The sequence below is a fragment of the Cupressus sempervirens genome, chromosome 3, assembly GCF_028749045.1.
Source record: "Cupressus sempervirens isolate cs-2001-9-10 chromosome 3, ASM2874904v1, whole genome shotgun sequence".
Classification (NCBI taxonomy): domain Eukaryota; kingdom Viridiplantae; phylum Streptophyta; class Pinopsida; order Cupressales; family Cupressaceae; genus Cupressus; species Cupressus sempervirens.
The window spans coordinates 1,049,838,845-1,049,851,857 of NC_143120.1; the positions used below are offsets into that span (position 1 = coordinate 1,049,838,845).

The 13,013-nt window shown below is 36.0% G+C and overlaps 1 protein-coding gene across 2 annotated transcripts in view; it reads left to right on the forward strand.

Moving 5' to 3' along the window:
- LOC149570336 (arogenate dehydratase 2-like) overlaps positions 1-12,629 on the forward strand; it is a 61,168-nt gene extending 48,539 nt beyond the window's left edge. Inside the window, exons 9-12 of one of the 2 annotated variants that reach the window (XR_016362922.1) lie at positions 9,716-9,783; positions 9,992-10,073; positions 11,169-11,325; positions 11,630-12,629. Coding sequence is in view for 1 of the 2 variants with exons in the window: in XM_089822973.1 (XP_089679099.1) it covers positions 9,716-9,783; positions 9,992-10,073; positions 11,169-11,231 (213 nt within the window). In the remaining variant the exon portion in view is untranslated. Of the gene's footprint in view, positions 1-9,715; positions 9,784-9,991; positions 10,074-11,168; positions 11,588-11,629 lie in introns of those variants that run through there. The other variant, XM_089822973.1, reaches the window with a different exon arrangement.
- Positions 12,630-13,013: the final 384 nt, after the last annotated feature.

The window sequence follows — 13,013 nt, forward strand, 5'->3', positions numbered from 1 at the left end:
TGAGTCCCCATCAAATTGATACTCATAACCAACTACATCGTGGAGACGATAATGAGCATAAGTACCTGAATCACTATCATCAACTCCAAGCTCAGATAAACTGCCCTGGGTGTGTGGATATTGCAAGTGGTCTAACTTATAGTTGTCAATCCCATTTGCAAAAGATGGTGCTATCCCATCCCATAATGGATGGTATGGAATTGGAGCCAACCCACACTGATGTGAGACTAAATCCTCTACCTATGTGTTAAAAGAGAAGTGATGAGCACTCCTCACATTGTAATGCCGATAAAAATTGCCAATCTTTACGAAGGGCTCATCAATATCAAATTGGGAATCAGGAGACGATTTCGATCTCTAATCATGAAATCCTTGTGGGGAAGCATGGTAGATAGAGTCTCTACAATCTTCCCCACCAACCTTCAAATAACACAAGATCCTCGGATGAGAGTACCCTCAGGTACTCTGTATGAATCCTCCTGTACAAAGAGATTCCATGAAAGACTGTGCAATAAAAATTATATGTGGAAGCATCAACCTGCTCCCCTGCTACCCACAACTGATCCCTATGAAAACGTGGCACAACAAGAATCACACTGCAGTCCTCAACTGATGCTCTCATCTCCTCCGTACCTACTGCACCCATATCCTGGGTGGATGTGATTGCCACATCATCACATCCCTTGTCCCCGACTGTGGAAGCAAACTCACCACCAACCACAATATGCAACTGAACAGGTTTTGGGGCTGGTGTCGATTGTACCTCATTCAACTTTGATTGTGATGCTTAAAGAGGCAACTAAGTACACTGAAGAGAGTCCACAATCACCTCAAGCTCTTGGGTGAGCTTAGCCACCTCTTTCTCTAACAACGTCTCATAACAAGGGCTGCCCCACTCCAGAAGGTAGTCCTTGTCAGCAACTAACTGCAAATAGTTATGCTTCAAGATCCTGACAACCTCTCGAAGCGCATGAATCTTTGCTAGAGAAAGAGTACTATCACTATGCTCATCTGACATAGGAGCACCCCAACCCTATGCGCCTAGCATCTGACGAATCACATCACAATGCTTAAAAGTTGAAGAGATGTCACCATCACTCACATTCAGCTGGATGGCCACATGATGCCTCTGTAATCCTTGACTCTTATGCAAGCTCTTTGTCTTGCTAATTGCACTATTATAGAAAATTGAATTAGATTTGCTCACTACTAGATCGCTCACCACATGTGTGCTATCCTCCTCGCACACATCTGCAACTTAGATACAACTACTCGGTATTCAATTGACACCGACTTTGAAGAAGCAGAAGCCCACATAGTATTGCACTCTTTGCATGACTCTACTTCACCCTCAACAGAAAGTCCTTGTATATCTTGATCCTAGGACTTGTCCAAAACCTCCTCAGAGTCATCACCCAATATCTGACAAGGAATATCATACCCGGTGCAACTCATAGCATCCTCAAATGGATCATTAGAGGCGTCCATACTATCTGTATCCCCATCACCTGAGAGAGCCTCAATTGCTCACCTGGTTCTGCATACATGACTCTATACTAGGCTGTGAATCAATAACATTGGAGCGTAAACCAACATCTACTGACTCCCTTGTAACACCAAAATCACCAACAACACAATTGGGTGACTCCACACATGCATCAGTCCGGCTTGAGGAAGCAGTTGCCCTCCTGCACTAGAGAAACACTACGACAATTGACATATAAATCTCCAATAGCAATCTCCTCCTCAAGAGAGCGAAAACAATCAGCAATAACTACTTCCCCAATAGCACTTGCGCCATTCGCACCAACAACTCTGGAATCATCAACCTGCTGAAGCTCACTGCTGCTACCCACCAATGACACTAACACAACCGCATGTCACTGTGTGTAACATCCATCATAAGAACTATAGATAGGAATAGTTGGTGCCAAACTAAACATAGGTACATCTGCCTCCTTAATGCCAACTAGAGACAACTCAAGCCTTCTTCCATGCATCCTCGGTGCCGGTCTCCTAAAAGTGGAAACCATATACCTTGCTGCCTTATCAACTTTCTCTAGGTTCGACAAGCTCTCCGCCAACCTCTGGTGATGAAGCTTAAGTTTCTCCATACTCTCTTGCAAAGCCTTCATTTTCCTGCTAACTTCCTCATTGCTTCATTGGTTTCCAGAACTACTAGTCCTCCTATGTCTGTCCATGGCTAGAAAATGCTAGAGTGCTGGTCACTACAAATACAACAGATCTGAATTAATAAATATTTTCCTACCACAGAGGATGGCAGGAAACCGCTCTGATACCACTGTAATAACCCTCTTTGGTTATAGCTTTAACAACACTTATTCAGAGATTTGACATTTTGTCAAACACTAGGCAAGCAAGCTATAATACTGATTTTCCAGAGTTTAATTAATAAGAGCACAATTGGCACCTCAGAAAGACCATAAGCATTAATTCATTTAATTCCATTCGTCCACGAGAACTACAGACTAAAATAGAATACCAATACCATAATGAATAACAATGATCAATTCAACACACTGATTATTGTTCAGAATGTGTTTGCAGATTACATTCTATTAATCTAAATTAAAGGAACATTGCACCTGGAAATTTTCAAACAATGACTTCCAGCTGTGAATATCAGGGGCTTCTATTACAGCCCGAGCCCATACAACAATGTCAACAATAGATAAAATTGCAGCTGACAGTCTGCTGGAAGTAGCTGCTTAGAAATTTAGGCAAACTACAGGTAATTTGGATGCCAATCAGCAGCAAATTCAAATGCCAAGGCAGGGATATTTCTGCCCAATATTAAGAGATTAAATCCCTTCAGCTTGACGCCAAAAACAGAAGCTGTATGCTCCAAAACTAGGTAATAATAGACGCCAATAATATGCAGAAATATGGCACCCACATAAAAGTTTAGCAGCCTCCCAGTCACATATATCAGTAACCTTAAAAACAAGGAGTTTGCTTCAGAAATAACCCCCACAATGCTGATACCTGGAGATAATAATGCAAACACTAGAAAAGAGCCGAGCAATTCCAAAGCTCAACACAAATGGATTCAAACCCTATCAGCTTCAGAATTCCAACCACCATAATAATGAACTCCTACTTCTCATAAACAGAATGCCACAGTAGAGAAGTAACAATTGCAATACCTCAGCTGTTATTGCACAGATAAATCAAGGAGAATCGGTCTCCAGGCAAGATCACCAAACCCTTATACCTCAGCAAGGGCAGAGGAAAAAACAATTCACAAATTCTTCAAAGGCAACAAACACAAATAATTAATTGGATGCCTTTCTCATCAAATGGTCCATATTTATAACCTTCAAACAGCACAGGTTTTCCAAATAAACTCCACAATATTAAAATATAATAAAGTGCCATTATAATATAATTATTAATTGCTTTTGGCTCCCAAAAATGACCTTTTCCACCTTAACATAATATTCTTGTGCTCATGATTTAAGACTTTTTGACCCAGTTCCAACAAGCAATGATACTGAGTTGACTAACATACAAAACCAACATAAATAACAACCTCAACATATTTAGATGAATAATAATAATAATTCACCCATCTTTGGAAAACAACTATAGAAGCAACAGAATTGAAATCTTACAACAATAGAGTGATCCTGATGAAGAAAGACGATGAATGAACTTGATGGCATGACTTACTATAAATAGACGCTCCCTCTAAGATTCTTGGAGCGCAAACCAGAAGCCCAAAATAAAAACTAAGAGCATTACTCAACTCTTCTAACTCAACTGAGCTTATTGGAACCAACAATTTTACTTGCTATAATTAGTAAGTCCATCAAATGGAGCCAAAACACACCATAGGCTACTGGAAAACCTATAACCCCACGACTGAGTCCCTCAAATCCCACTGTCAACTCAGGAGGGTTGCATGGTGAACTGACTAAGCCAACTGCAAGAACCTGCTACAAATGGGGACATTACATATGCCTAGATAAGTATTAGGCATTTGACATATATGGAGACAGTTTATGATTTAATGTATATGAGATAAGTATTTATTATTATTGAGTATTATATTTATTTACTCGTGTATTTCTTACGTACTATAAGAGCTATTTGCCTTGATCTGTTTCCTTTGAAAATGTTATTACAGAAAAAGGGAAAATTGATATCAGCTTTAAAGATATCAAAGGTAGTCTGTTGCTTCTTCAAAGGTAAAGGAGTTCAAAAGTTACACATTCGTCTGAAGGAGCGAAAAGAGGAAATGTTTTAGTTGATCTTTGAAGATCTTTGGTGATATCAAATTCAAAGGGAGTATGACACTTCATCAAAATCAACTTTGGTTGAGGAACCCAGATGATTGGTTTTTAGAGGGAGTTTAAAAGTCCTTGTGTTTGACTGTTTGATCTTAATGGGCTTATCACCTGTGTACATCATGAGGAAGTGACGACTTCCAAATTATTCACTTATATTTGCTGAATTTATTGAAAGGCTATGTACTTCGGGGACACGTCCTCGACCAAAAAACCCACGTTTCTGAGACGGGGATGTCTTGGGGACAGGGGAAGGGTAGGGGACGTCCCCCAGTCGTCCCCAAAATTTGCAAATCACCAGGGGACGTCTCCGAAACTTGGGGACTTCTGGGAAAGAAAAGGCCGTCCCCAGTATGGAAAGGGGACGCCCATAAGTCCCTTGATTGTACCGGGGACCACTAGTTGTTCTTGTTTTTGTGAAGCTTAATTTTTTTTTACAAACAAAAAACTTTATTTTGTTTGACCTTACTTGGTCCTCCAGTGGGCTCTGCCTCTCCAAATGCCCTTAAAGGTCAAAAAAGACCACATTGTGGTTGTTTTGTCATTTGTTTGATTTTTCTTGTAAAGTTGGAGTGTGTTGCAACTGGCTAGGGTTTTTGTTTTGCAAGAAGAGGTGAGTTTTTTGCTTCCAAGAGCTTGAGCAGCAGTCTACTTCATTTTTCTATATTTTGTTTTCTATGTTGAACTTGAACATGATGATGACATTTTATGACAGCCTTCTAGCCTTTGGGCATATTTATATATCCAGATTTTTATGATATTGTTCACTACTAAACTTCTATTCAAATATTTTTGTTCACATATTGATATGTATATTGACAATTAAGTACTGAAATTGGTTATTATTTCTTAGATGGCATTCAAATGGTGTATGCTAAGGTTCTATAATGTTTAAGTGACATACTTTGTGCTTAGTTTCATATGAATGACATGTATATTTGCAATTTTCAGTGTATATTTTAAAATTTCCCTATATATATAGCCGTCCCCCCTGACCCCAAAATTGCCAAAAAAAATTTGCCATCCTGAAAACCCGTCCCACCGTCCCCTGCTGTCCCTGTCTAGGAAACTCGGGGTAACATAGTTGAAAGGTGACGATCTTACGATAAGCTAATTTTCTATTATGATGGATATCTTACGATGTCTATGCAGATCATGATAGATTATACTTTGCATGGTGGATGTTTATATGGTATACATTATGAGAATGTGTGTGCACATACCTTTTGAACATTTTGAGTACATGGTGAATGTTATGCAAATTGATGTTTTGGAAGACCATTACACAGAGTACTTGGTGAATATCATGTGACTTGATGTTCTAGAGGGCCATTACTCATAGTACTTGGTGAACATCTTGCATCTCGACATTCTGGAAGGCCATTACTCAAAGAGTATTTGGTGAATATCATGTCTTGATATTCTGGGAGACCAATACTCATGATCTCAGATGTGATATCAATTGAGTATTTGGTGAATATTGAATGATGATATTTTGGGAGACCAATACTCATGATATTAGATGTGATATCAAACCTTTTTGAGTACTTGGTGAATATTGAATGACGATATTCTGAGAGACAAATACTCATGATATCAAATGTGATATCAAAATTTTTGAGTACTTGGTGAATATCATGTGTCAATATTCTGGGAGACCAATACTCATGATATCAGATGTGATATCAAAACTTATTTGCATACTTCGTGAATATGATGTGTTGATATTCTGGAAGACCAATACTCATGCTATCGAATGTGATATCAAATGGTGGAAATCTTCTAAGATATTAAATGCGATATCCTTATAATTGTTATTTGTAATATTACGTTGAAGTAATATTTATTCTTGTGTTTATCGTCCCTAACTAAGAGGGAGTGTTAGTTAATGTTGTAGGTCCAGTTGGATTAATTTAACCATGAGATACATTGGTATGACTGATTATTATGATTAATAATCATTAGACAATTAATGTGTTTGTGTGCGTATGTATATATGATGTGTGTCTATAATAATATATAATCTTATACTAACTATTGTCTAATTATTAATCTTAATTTAATGAATAGACGTGTCCCTTGAAGGAACATGTCCCTTCTTGTCTTAAACCATGGATAAATGCAAGAGGCTGCTGCACTTGAAAAACAAATATCAAAAATAATATGCCAGTGCTATTACATTTGCAGTGGTCCTCGGAAAAATAGCAGTTACTACACGCATCTTTACATGAGGTGGTGATTCTAGTTTACGTGATATCTTCTTGTTTTCTCTACTATTGTGAACTGCCAACAAGTGTTTTCAAATAGTTTGTATATGTTTTTTTTTTGAGAGAGCGACTAGATTTCACCCTTAGAATTCATTGCTTGTTTTAAAAGATGTTCCATTTTGATTGTTACATATATATTCTCTTGCCTGAGTTATTTCTATGTTGTTATGCACATTGTGTTGCACATATGCTTATTGGTACATCTCATTGCAAGAATATTTGAGACCCTGCAAACTGCACAATCTTGGTTATGTCCTGATTTCTTGACTGCTCTTCCATATCCAATATCATTTCCTGCTGCTTGTAAATACTCATGTTGGTTGTTATTTATACTATATGAGCTGGTTTTCATATACCTTTTTATATTTGTGCACGTGTTTTCATTCTAGTGGTAAATGTCCCTTGTACCATCCCCAAAAATAAGGGGACCTTCCCAGCCATACCTGAAACTCATATTGTCATTTCCAGAAATTGGATTGCATAATGTTAAGGAGTTTCATATAAATTTAAATAGACAAACCATAAATTCTTTCAATCATTTCTACTTGTAGTAATAGTGTGAGTTGACTATAGAGTATCAAGTAATATGTGTGGGTGTCGGACAGAAAACGTTAGGCTTCAAAAAGCCAGACTAAATGCATGTGTGGAGATCCTTTTGGAATTTGTAAGAGATGTATTCTCAAATAACAATATAGGAGACTGTAAAAAGTAGTCCTAGTTTAGCAGTATGGTTGTAATTTTATTGTGATGATGGTCAGGGTTTAAATCCTGCTGGATTCGTTTCCACTCACCCAGATTATACAGTGATAATTTAATTGATCCAAACCAGATCCTTTACGCATGTCATATGTGGCCCAAATGGGGTCCTCTAAGTTTGACTGTGATGATTGGTCCTGCCGGCTGATGTGTGTTTTAGTTTTCCTTTTATCCAATCCTCTTTATGAACTTATTCAAAACTGTCCCGCGCTTCTGATGTTTTTCAATTATTTGAATAATTTCAATTATTTCTTGAAAAATTATTTATTTCTTTGCCTATTGGCCGTTTCTTTAACAGTCGGTGTGGAGTTTAATTTTTTTCTTTTTCTCTTAGGCACATTTTTTCTTTCTTTCTAAAGTTAAGACATTGGAAAAAGAAAATTTGGAAAAGTTATGAAAGTCTGGAAACATCTTATTTCAGTCATGCAAGGAGACAAACCCAATCACATGTAACTGTTTGTTTTGAAAATGTTCAAAAATATGAACAAATCTTATTCAAATTGAATGTAAATAGGTACATAAGAAAGATTTGCCCACCCAGATAATGATATGCCATAATTAAGCATCCGTTAGATGCAATATACTTTTTGAATTCCAAAAAATTGAACAGATCTTATTCAAATTAGATGCAAATAGGTACGTAAGAAAGACTTGCCAACCCAGATAATGATATGCCATAATTAAGCATTTGTTAGATACAATATACTTTTTGAATAAGACCAATCATTTTACTAAATTTAATTTATTAATTTATATTTCTATAGTTTTAGTTCTTGTATGTATTTTATAAATTAAGAAAATTATTTATTCTTTTATTCGTTTATACTGTCAAATAGTCAATACAATATTTCTTTTTTCTTTTAAGAAAGCTATCTGTTTCTTTCTAAAGAAGAAATTAGAAAAAGAAAATCAGGAAAAATATGTGAAGTCTGGAAACATCTTATCTTCATTAGTGCAAGGACAAACAAACCTAACTGCATGTAACCATTTGTTTTAAAAATCTCAAAAAATCTTAACAGTGCTTATTAAAATTAAATGCAAGTAGGCAAATAAGAAAGAGTCCTATAATTTTATGGGCTCAACTATTGCCTAAAGCCCCTATGCTGGGCGCCCCCTTATCCACCCAAATAATGAAATGCCATAATTTTTTGTAGATAGCCTTCATTTCACAGGCTTAAATCATAAGGATGCAGCTGCACATCTGGTAGACCAAAGCACCCCATTCATCATTTTTTCTATGCATAGGCCACCACCAAACCTCATAGCATTGGATGACATTGTTACCAAGATTTGTGGATTAGTTCCTCACTGAGAATGTCCATGCCCAGACTCAAATCAGCGAGTGTCAACTTCTCTCCACCACTATACATGCAAGCAAGATACTTATGATCAAATTTACTCTTGTGCAGCTTCTCTGCTGCTGCCATGATATAGTACATGCATTCTTTCATATCTGCAGTGAAGTTTACTTTAATTTTTAATTTTTCATGTTTGTTTCCTTCTCCAAAAAAAAGAAAGTTTAATAAGGAGAGAACTGCATATCTATGCTATAAAGTTTACTTTTTAATCTATGTTCTCTTCTCAAAGACAGAGAGGACTACATATTTATGTTATAGAGTTTACTTTTTTTGTGTTTTCATTTAAAAAAAGCAATGACGGAGAGAGCTTTGCATTTATTTTAGAAGTAAATTGAGCATTCCTCAACTTTTGCTATGGAGTAGATCCCATCAATCTTTTTTTTGAGAGAAACTAGTTCAGGAAATAATAAATATGCAGACTATTTAAATACATAGCACGGTCTCTTTTGAAATAAATAAAAAGCTCTAGACAGTACTTGAGTGGTAGGCCTTATTAGAGGAAGGCTATTTCAAGATGGAAAAAGGAAGACATGGTTGCTTTTGTCACATATCTAAGTTTTCTACCACGAGGGATGCTGCTACAATTGCTACAAAACATCACTGTGCATATTTGTTGCAAGTACCAGCTGCCATGTTATTGCGGCTAGAACTGGGATTAGTAAAATTCTATATGTGCTGATGCTGCTTCTTCCATCACAATGAGCCTTCAACTAGATTCAGCTCTTTGATCAAAGGCTTCCATTTAACAATTGCATTGGCACGAGCTGGATGACTGCGTTGATTATTAATATGATATCTTATTTGAGTTTTCAAGAGAACCTTCTATGGAGTACATCCTAATTTAAATCTTGTAGGTTATTATTCTCAAGTACCAAATGAGACATTTTGATAGCACTGTTGGTGAATGCTTTGCTGTATGGACAACTGGCTGGTTAACTGAACAATTTTGTTGCTTGTAACTTTGGAAGCAGCCAAGAATTATAATACCTTATATCATTCAAAGTGATGTTGCTCCTTATTTCAGATTGAGAGCCGTCCCCAAAGAAAACGGCCATTACGTGTAATGGATGGTTGCAACAATGGCTCTGCCAAGTCAGTATAATATTTTCACTAGTTTCCAAGTTTCTTTCAAATATTATTCTCAAATAAGGGGAACTAATTAGTTCTTTGTTCGTATGTTGCTTGGTTTTTTCTGTTGTACACTATTATAAATAACATTAAGAACCTAAATTAATCAAAATTATTTATGAGTTGGAATCATATTTTAATTGTGTTATATGTACATATTTTCATCGTGCAGGTATTTTGATTATCTTTTCTATGTTGATTTTGAGGCTTCAATGGCTGATGCACGGGCACAAAATGCTCTTGGGCACCTACAGGTATTTATATCTGTTTTTTTTTCTGACATAAACAGGTTGGAGGATTGAAAATATCACATATGTAAGTAGTGTGCCGAATATAAATGAAAATAAAATTAGAAATGTTCTAAAAAAGTGCATTCCACGTTTTAGCATATTTTATCCACCCGTCAGCATTCTTCAGCATAATAATTGGATTGCCACAAGATGAGTTCTGAAGGTATTTCAATTACTAGTATGTTTTTACCTTTTGCTTGTGTCAAGTAGGCATTTGTCTGAAATTTGAAAAGGACGTCTTTATAATTGCTCTGAACTGGGATAAGGACTATCTGCATTTATGGAATGCACATTGTGTTTGAGATCAGTGGCCTGCTTCATTAATTGTTCTTACGATTTGAATCTGAATTTCTAATGCATTTATTGCAAAAGTAAAATTTCCAGTTGTTGCTGCTGGATTCATATGTGCTTATTTTGGAAAACATTTGTTGTATTCTAAACAACGTCAACCTGTTCCCTGATTCAGTAATTTACTGAACTACCATGACACACGGGGGAGAGGACCCAGCAGTTGAGCACCCTAACTTCACGCTTCCTAAAGTTCCACGTGGAAATTTAAAATCACCAGCATTTTTTTACAGCAGCTTACTTGGCGAGTCCCCTACTGATACCTAAGGTCCAAGGGCCACATCATCAAATATGATGCCACATCAGCATGCTTTTTGCTAAGGGGTCCAAAACAGCCCCAAAACAGTGAAACCAATTGCAGTGCATTAGGGACCCCCATAGTTGTGCAGCTGATGTGGCATCACAACATTGGTCATTTTTAGTAAAAGGGACACATTTCATTTAATTATGGGTAGTAATCATTAGAAAAAACAACTTTAATGTGACAACTATTGGTACAATGTTGTAAAAAATATTGAATATTATATCAAGTATGGATACTAAGTTAACAACTCGTGTCACAACCATTGAAACATGTTCAAGTGCTGGGTTCTGTCCCCTATCCCACATTCAAACTTCAAAAGAATGTTTTGGGTTGCTATGCGTTACCTAAATCTATTTTCACCTCAACATATATCTGTAAACAAACTCATAATATGTTGTAATGTGCAGGAATTTGCAACATTTATGAGAGTACTTGGAAGCTACCCTATGGATGTAAGCTCGACCGATTGACTAGCTACAGAGTTGACTCTGGAGGAATTGGGCAGGGTGTTATTTTCTCAATTGAATGTACAAATACAGTGTAACTAACCTAAAACTGAAGTGGGTAAGTTATCTGTGCAAATGATGAATAAATTATATTTGCACATTTGACCATATTTGTTTAGTTGTACTCAGAGAGGTATACAATATTCGCAATTACTTCTTGCAATGTTATTATATATTCTTTGTTGGGACATTAAATTTGCCTTAAGATGGGTAAAAACAGTTCTTTAAGACTGTTGAGAAGAAACTTGTACAATTGGTTTAACCTAGAATAATGTTGAGTACACTTCATTATTATCTATTTTATTTGTATATTATTCTAACTTTGTATGGTTTGATGACAATAACTGCATGGTCCTATGCAGGAACTTTTTAAGCACATATAATATGGCATCTTCTCCTTTCCTCCAATGGTGGATGAGTCTCTATGAATTAGAATTTCATTATGCAGCCATTGCTTGATTTGTAATCTGGGGCAGCTATGCCATAATTTGACACTAGTAATATGAATTCGTTTTGAAAAGCATCCAGATATCTTCCTCAAGATCAATTTACATGTGGATATTTAGCTTCTGGAAATGGAAACGCTAAGAGTACTTCTTAAAATGTGGAAAGAGAATGCAAAAACATACATAATTGCAACTTGTCTTAATAGTAGAGAAACTCTTAGTGGGCAGAAAACTTTGGAAAGAATTAGCTGGGCTTTCATGCTACTATCTGCAATGCACGTGTTTTGATATTAGCTCATGAGCTTTACAAAGTTCTACTGTTCATAGTGTTCGCACGCCTCCACACACTTTGTAGAAAACAAAATACGTATGTTTACTAGCCAACATGGCATCTTATAGCTCCCATCGTTTTGGCAATGACTCCCACGACAACAATTTATGACAAACATATTATAATAGCATTCTCCAATATCATAGATTGGAAAAGAAACACTTCTATTTTGTCTTGCCTTCTCAGCTTGACTTAGCATCCTTTGTCTTTCATTGCCATTGCCTCTTCTTATTGTTAATAGCCTTTTAACATTAACATCCATCCATGGAAGTGATCAATTGTTTGCCCTTAATTAGGTTAGATGGATGGACCAATGCCACTTGATTAGGTAATTAACCAATCTTAGCCCTAGGGTATGAAAACTGTTAACCAGCCATGAAAAATGACTATGCCAAGACATTAGATTTGTCGTGCACTTAGGGAGGTTTAGTGATTGCCCAAGCAAAAGGTGTTTGGATTGTGATGTTTAATTACAATCGTGATGCATTATTTTATGTATTTCCAACAATCTTCAAACGAATACTTGGAAACCCTTATTGTTGAGAGATTATTATAATATTATTATTGTTCTTTTTGATTTGGAAAGTTAGTTGTAATGTCGTTCATGGAGATAATCTAATATATTTGTATTTATTAAATTCAAATTATTCTTCTCCTTGTTGATTTGGAATGTTAATTGTAATGGCATTCATGAAGATAATGGAATTTAGTGGTGGTTACAAAGCTATTAATATTTGTATCTAATCCAATTCAAACTATTTATTATATATATGTAAATTTCAAAGATTAGTAATGTTTAATCAGTCATTGCATAAATAAATGTTCTTCTATGTCTTGTATTAATTTCATTCAAAAACTTCTTTCCATTTAAGATATGGACACTATTTAATATGTTAGTTTCTCAATGTAGTTGTAGATAATTTGTAATCAACATTCAAATAAAGGTTTGTAAGATTCACACTCATATTT